General features: G+C 33.2%; 1 protein-coding gene across 34 annotated transcripts in view; it reads right to left on the bottom strand.

Annotated features, from left to right (window-relative positions):
• Nucleotides 1–350: 350 nt before the first annotated feature.
• bt (projectin protein bent) overlaps nucleotides 351–6,410 on the bottom strand; it is a 199,686-nt gene continuing 193,626 nt past the window's right edge. For all 34 annotated transcript variants that reach the window (XM_071583211.1, XM_071583214.1, XM_071583243.1 and 31 more), the window contains 8 exons: nucleotides 6,241–6,361; nucleotides 5,633–5,778; nucleotides 3,480–3,636; nucleotides 3,192–3,317; nucleotides 1,763–1,960; nucleotides 1,564–1,677; nucleotides 1,224–1,455; nucleotides 351–1,127 (listed from right to left, as the gene is read on the bottom strand). In XM_071583211.1, the coding sequence (XP_071439312.1) occupies nucleotides 1,253–1,455; nucleotides 1,564–1,677; nucleotides 1,763–1,960; nucleotides 3,192–3,317; nucleotides 3,480–3,636; nucleotides 5,633–5,778; nucleotides 6,241–6,361 (1,065 nt within the window). In that variant the 3' untranslated portion in view covers nucleotides 351–1,127; nucleotides 1,224–1,252. The remainder of the gene's footprint in view (nucleotides 1,128–1,223; nucleotides 1,456–1,563; nucleotides 1,678–1,762; nucleotides 1,961–3,191; nucleotides 3,318–3,479; nucleotides 3,637–5,632; nucleotides 5,779–6,240; nucleotides 6,362–6,410) is intronic.

The raw sequence follows: 6,410 nt of genomic DNA, 5'->3' as shown, positions 1-6,410 counted from the left end.
GATAGGATAACCTAAAGAGGCAAATATTTTTCTCCCATAATTATTAAATAGTTATAGAGAATAATTATTGAAGCTGACCTGGTGTGCAATTCTGTATCAACTATAAATAAATATTACCTCAAAACATCAACCTAAAAAGGTTTAAATGCTTTCAGATGATATTTTTGCTGGATAAATGTTATAAAAGAAAAGGGCATCTATTGGTCCGGATTCAATCCTTTGTCCCTGCAAGGGGAAACAACCTTGAATTCAAGCAATCTGTAATTAGGCCCCCCACTATTGCCACCATCATTCTCCTCAACTGGTTATTCCTTTATTTTTGATGTTATTCATAAATCAAATAACAGAAATTTCTCAATGTATTATTTATTATCAGTCATTTACCCACAAAAAATATTGAAAACATCTTTTTATACATTAAAAAAAGGTATAAAGCCCAAATTAAATATTCATGAGTGATAACAAAAGATGCAGGCTATTGTTCCAATGCTTTTGACCACCAAAATATACCCAGGCACTTCTTTTACATTGATCTTATGAAGATAATGAACACATGAGTTGAAGTAGCCTAATCATACAATTTTGGAATTTACCTGCAATATTAAGAAATGTATATCATTTCATGGGTAATGTATACCTTCTCAAAATTAACAGATATATATTTATTTTATTTAGCTGGAAAATAAATTTTTAAAGAAAATTTTGATTAAGCAATATTCATGAAAGCATGAAATACATTTCAATTACATTTAAAGTAACTTACTTTGCATGATAACTTACACAAATGTTTTAACAAATAGCAAGATTAAAAATAGTCGTGGGCTTCCTAACTTTGAAATAAATCCCCAATGACAATTTCGATCTTGGTCAAATTGTTACTGTTGAGGATGCTATTGTTTAAGAATTGCCACTGAGGAAATATTTCTAATGGAAAGCCACTGTTGAAGAAATAAAGAGTCAATGATTGCATTGCAATAGATAAAAATATTGAGAGATTAAACAAACATTAGGTGAATATTTATACATCACATTTTTACAGAACATCCTGACTACATCCATTAATTTATTTCTTCTCTGTACAATGATCACTTTGATTTTTAAGTCAGGAATCCACTTCCTTGGAGTATCTGAAATGTCACATAAGAATATGAATCATCAAAGTAAATTAAATTCCATAGCTTTAGCATCTTCACCACAATTCACCATTGGCTACAGCAACCAACCTTTCGAATGAGAAGACTTCATTCAACTTTCATTGGTCACCAGATGAGGTAACGTTGAGAGCAAAAGCTGCCATTGTTTCACCTTTCTTTCCAATTGCTTTGGCAGTGTACTGACCGACATCAGTGGCAGAACAGTTTGTAATTTCAAATTTGAATTTCCTCTTGCCATCCATTGTGAATTTATACTTTGAGCTTTCTTCATCTACAGGTTTCCCATCCTTCAACCATGTCACTGGAAACAAATGTGGAAAATATAAATTTCAAAAAACTTGTTTTCAATTTGCATAGCTTCTACAGGCATGAAGCCTGTTTACCAATCAAAAATGATTCTGTCATTTACCTTTGAGTGGTACCTTCTCAATTTCACATTCGAATTTGGCACTTTCTCCCTCTTGTACAGTGGTGGACTGGGGGAATGTTTTAAACACAGGGCTCTTAGGTTCTTCATTAGGAACTGAAAGGTGAAAATTAACAGAGGTTAAGATATTCTAACAAACTTGGGATTTTCACAGTTTACAATTCAAAATATCATGACCCACCTAGAACATTCAATGTGCAGCTGCTAAAAGACTCGCCAGCATCATTGAATGCCTCACATGTGTATGTTCCTGAGTCTTCAGGGAAAATCTCAGCAATGTTGAGCTTGTAAATATTTGCCTCATTGTCATACTGGAAATCTTTACTGGGCTTGATTTCTTTATTGTTATGAAGCCATATCACATCAAACTTTTTAGCACCTAGAGGAGATATTTACAATGGTTGTTAATATTATAGTAAATATGTATATGAAGCCCCTTAAGTATCATGATTAAATTATTCTTCAGTTAGAATTATACCAAGAGTATTCAGTATGGATATATAGCATAACAGACCAACAGTAGTATTTATAATTGATTCTTAAGATGCCTCAAATGGCTGAGGTCACAAAACTACAAAATAAAATCTATTTCTAGGACTCTATTAAATCTCTATTAAATCAATCACTGGGATTCATTATAGTTTCATATAAAATGCTTGAGTTCCAATGAATTTATCATGAAATGTGTCAGATACACATTTATCAGTTCATAACACTATTGCACCCCAAAGGACATTCTCTCATTGACATAGTATAAAGGTTTTAATGAAAACAATTGTATAGGCCACCACCAAGGATAAATTAATGCTGCTGAAACAAGATTTACCTTCACTATGGTTCTCATTTATATGTATACTGGTGATTCCTGAAACATTACAGCTTCCTGAATGGACTTTATTTGATCAATTTATATTCCTAAAGCACTTGAACTGACAATCTAAGGAGAATACCTCACTTTGCTTCCCCACCTGTGTATATGCATATTCCCAATTGAAATTTTATCTGAGCTATGAGAAAGCAAAACTGTGAATATGATTAAATTTATAAAGAGAAAAATCCTAAATACAAAAACTTCACTAAAAGTCATTTGATAACTTAATGAGGCCTGAAACCTTTCAAACAACCCTCATATCTTCATTCACTAGTCAGTAACAGTAAATTATGTGTATTCTCAGAATCAGTACACAGAGTAGCATGCTTGAAATTAGGTTCAGTGAACTTTCTTTATAAACCTCACTACATATTTACTCTTGTTTACAAGTCTTCTGCCTCATGCTTAAAAATTTTATGATCCTAAGCCACAATTATATGTGTTTAAGTTACAAGATATGTTTGTTAAAAAAACAATATTTCTTTTCATAACCAGGTTTCCATACTATACAAATAATAGTATATTTAAACATACAGCATATATTTAGGGAGGTTTAGCACTTCATTTCTGTAGATCTAAAGAATTCTTTGAATTTCCAAGTTTGAGAAGGAATAGGATTAATAGATTCAAAATTGGACACCACCTTTATAGATCTTGCAATAGATTCCTCCTGAGAAGACTTAAAAAATAGGTTCCATAAAATATATTTGGCAATTTAAGAGTAAAATTTTTAAAATACCTATGATTCTACATGAAAGGGTCACTGGCTCTCCATCCTTGACAAACATAGATGTGAGGTGACTGACAATCTTTGGAGGGAGATCTCCACCTTTTCCCTTTGCAGCGGCTGCTGCTGCATCCATAGCTATTATGGAAAAGAAAGTTATAATATAAAAGCAGTAGTTATTTATAGCTTATGATAAAAATCAAGAAGAGATTCTGAAATTTTTCACATGAAATAATTATTTTTGAAAATATGTCTCTACAGTCACGTATTATACAGATTATTTCATCTGAGACAACTTACGTGTTATTGTTAGGTGACATTTAGTTTCAGCTGAACCTTTAGTGTTCACAGCTTTACAGATGTAGTCACCCTCATCTTCAGGAAACACTTCATTGATTGACAATGTAGCAATGCCATTTTTGTACTTCAAATCAATAACATCAGACGAGCTCAGTGGCTGAAATGATAAATAGTATAGTAGATAAATTTTTTCCCACAATGCTTCACATCATTTTGCATCACCTTCTAAGAAAAAAATATTCTCAACTACAAGTTTCTGGATAATTAACTAAACGAAAGGGTTTACCCTTTACACTGTGTTCATACCTAAGACCCTGATTTTAGATGCTAATCGAAAAAATCTAACTCTTAGCTCCAGTAGGTTTAGTCCTTTAAGCTCAAAAGTGCTTGTTTTTGACCTACTCGCTAAAAATTCCTGCTCAAAAGACATCTTCCCATAGCGAATGGGGTGATTGATTTCTCGAGAAACTTCTTTAGAATAGATGCAGCTCATGTTCATAGTGACTAAACAAAAAACTGATAGATCACGGATTTAATACAGTGCATCATCTTGGTGCATGCAGATTGATCACCATATTCCAATCAGGTACTATGCATTAGCTGCAGTAAATGAGATAAAGGCAATGGTTGACACTTGAGAATGATAGATAATCAGATATAACTTCTGGGACATTTCAGAAATGTTTTCAGAGGCACATTTTATATCTTGCATGAATCCTATAGTGAAGCACATACTTGTTTTTTCTTCATCATTCCCTTGATTCAAAAATTTCATTCACAATTCTGAAAATGTTATGACAGATAAATTAATTACTGATAGGTGATTGCTGACAACTGATAGGGAAACTGATGGTTTTCACCCATCATTATGTAGGTAAATCAACAGTAAAATTGCATACACAATGTTAAAATTCCCAAAATGTATGCCAATTCTCTTTTATTACTATTTATATAATGTAGATCCCATAATAATCAACCTAAAGGTTAGTTTAAATACTTGAGGGTAGACTTCATTATTAAGCTATACTAAAACTGGCTTGAAATTCATGCATTAGGGTTTGAGAGGAAAGGGGAGGGGGGACAGTTTCTTTAGAAGTGCCACCTTTGGTTTCTCAGGATAATCTTATACTAAAAAAAATCATCCAGCATGGGTGAAGTTACGGCATCACCCAAAATTGCACCCAGTCAGTATGGCCAGTAGCCCAGTACACTACCCGCTGGATTATCATGCATATAAGTGAATTTCTACAATTAAATGAATGCATAATAAATTATTCCATTCATTGCACAACAGTTTAAAGATTGTACTGGAAAAAGACAGCCCCACCGATGTGCACTTACATCCAGAAAAATGCAGTTATTAGTTTGGTACACAATCATTTCCTAATGAGAGAATTTCAGCTTTGGCACACCCAAAAGAGGATAATGATCAATACAGAAAAAGGTAGCTGGAAAAACAGGAATTTTGGATTTAATGGACAGCAGCATATGATACATATGAGACGACCATCTGTGATCTCAGTCATTAATCCTCCATTTCACCTTCCACAGAGCTAATCAAGTCCAAAAACCTACCCTGTTCAAAAATATTCAGATAAATTTTATCTATCTATACCTCATACACCAAAATATGATTAGAAATGGGCATTCAGTCAATATTTTCCAAATAAAATTTTTCTGCTAAATGATGTCCCTCTATTTTTTCATTTGCTGAGAGAAAAGAAATTTAGATCATCGGTAAAAAAAGCAACTGCAGTACCTATCGGCCCCTATTGAGATCGAGCCATGTTTCACAAAACTCAAATACAAAGTTAGAATTAATTATTTATTTTGTAGGTTTTTGCAGCATTGTGTCATAGATATCTCCATTTTCTTGGGTTTTCACCCAAAGCGTTGACTTCAGTGGACAACAGTTTTGCTGAATAGAATACCAGAAAAACTGTTATCTGCTGTAGCCAACACATGTGGTCAATAACTTGGAAGAATGCAGATGTCTGTATCATTGTTATTTTTAAGTTACATCAATAAATTATTAGTGTAGAAGAAAAAACTTGGCAAAAAAGATGTACAAGAAGGCTCTCAGGGTCATCTTTTGCACTCGGTTTGCCTACACTTAATGAAGAGTGAGAAACAAGAAAACTGTTGACACTTACCTGCGAATTCTTAAACCATGTAACCTGTGGGTCTGGATCACCCTTAATCACACATTTAAGATTTAGCTGTTCACCATCCTTTACTTTCAGATCAGCCAGTTTTTCGGTGAATGAAGGAGGGCACATGAGAGAGTCATCTGGTGGCACTGTGATTAAAATGTTACATTTAACCAAAACGTGAATTCCCAGGCAATTACAAATGCCAACATGTCATGTGCAACCACTGCATATTAACAGAGATATACATATTACTTGCAACTTTCTACATTTTGATGTCCTCTTCAGAATGAAGAGATGATCAATATTAGATTTAAAAAAATTAATTATAAGTAAATTGCAAAAAATAATTTCATACTGGGTAGGAAAATAACACTAATATGAACAGAATCTTTCTGATAACTTGTTACTTCAGTTTGGAAAAGGAAAACATTGAACTCAATAGTTGGCATCAGATATCAGGGATTTACCAAACCACCTATCAACATTACTAATTATTATATGCTGATAAAGATTTTCATGAGGAATTCTGTGATGGTGTCAGGAATATGATCACTGTGTCCAATGTAATTCCACAATGAATTACTAAATTGATCAATTGAATTACTTACAAATAAGTTCTTTAGTGGCACTTCTTGATCTTGATGGGCTCTCAGATGCATCAAGCTTTCCACCATACTTCTTTATTGGCCGCCTCTCAGATGTTTCTAAAGCTTCAGCTACACTTGATGACTACAAATATGAGACAGAAAACAATGGTAAAGCTTAAAGTTTAAACAAA

This window comes from Hetaerina americana, unplaced genomic scaffold (genome assembly GCF_022747635.1).
Source record: "Hetaerina americana unplaced genomic scaffold, ioHetAmer1.1.p SCAF_13, whole genome shotgun sequence".
In the NCBI taxonomy this organism is placed as follows: domain Eukaryota; kingdom Metazoa; phylum Arthropoda; class Insecta; order Odonata; family Calopterygidae; genus Hetaerina; species Hetaerina americana.
Note: the sequence above shows the minus strand (reverse complement) of the source record. Positions and strands in the feature narration are given on the sequence as shown.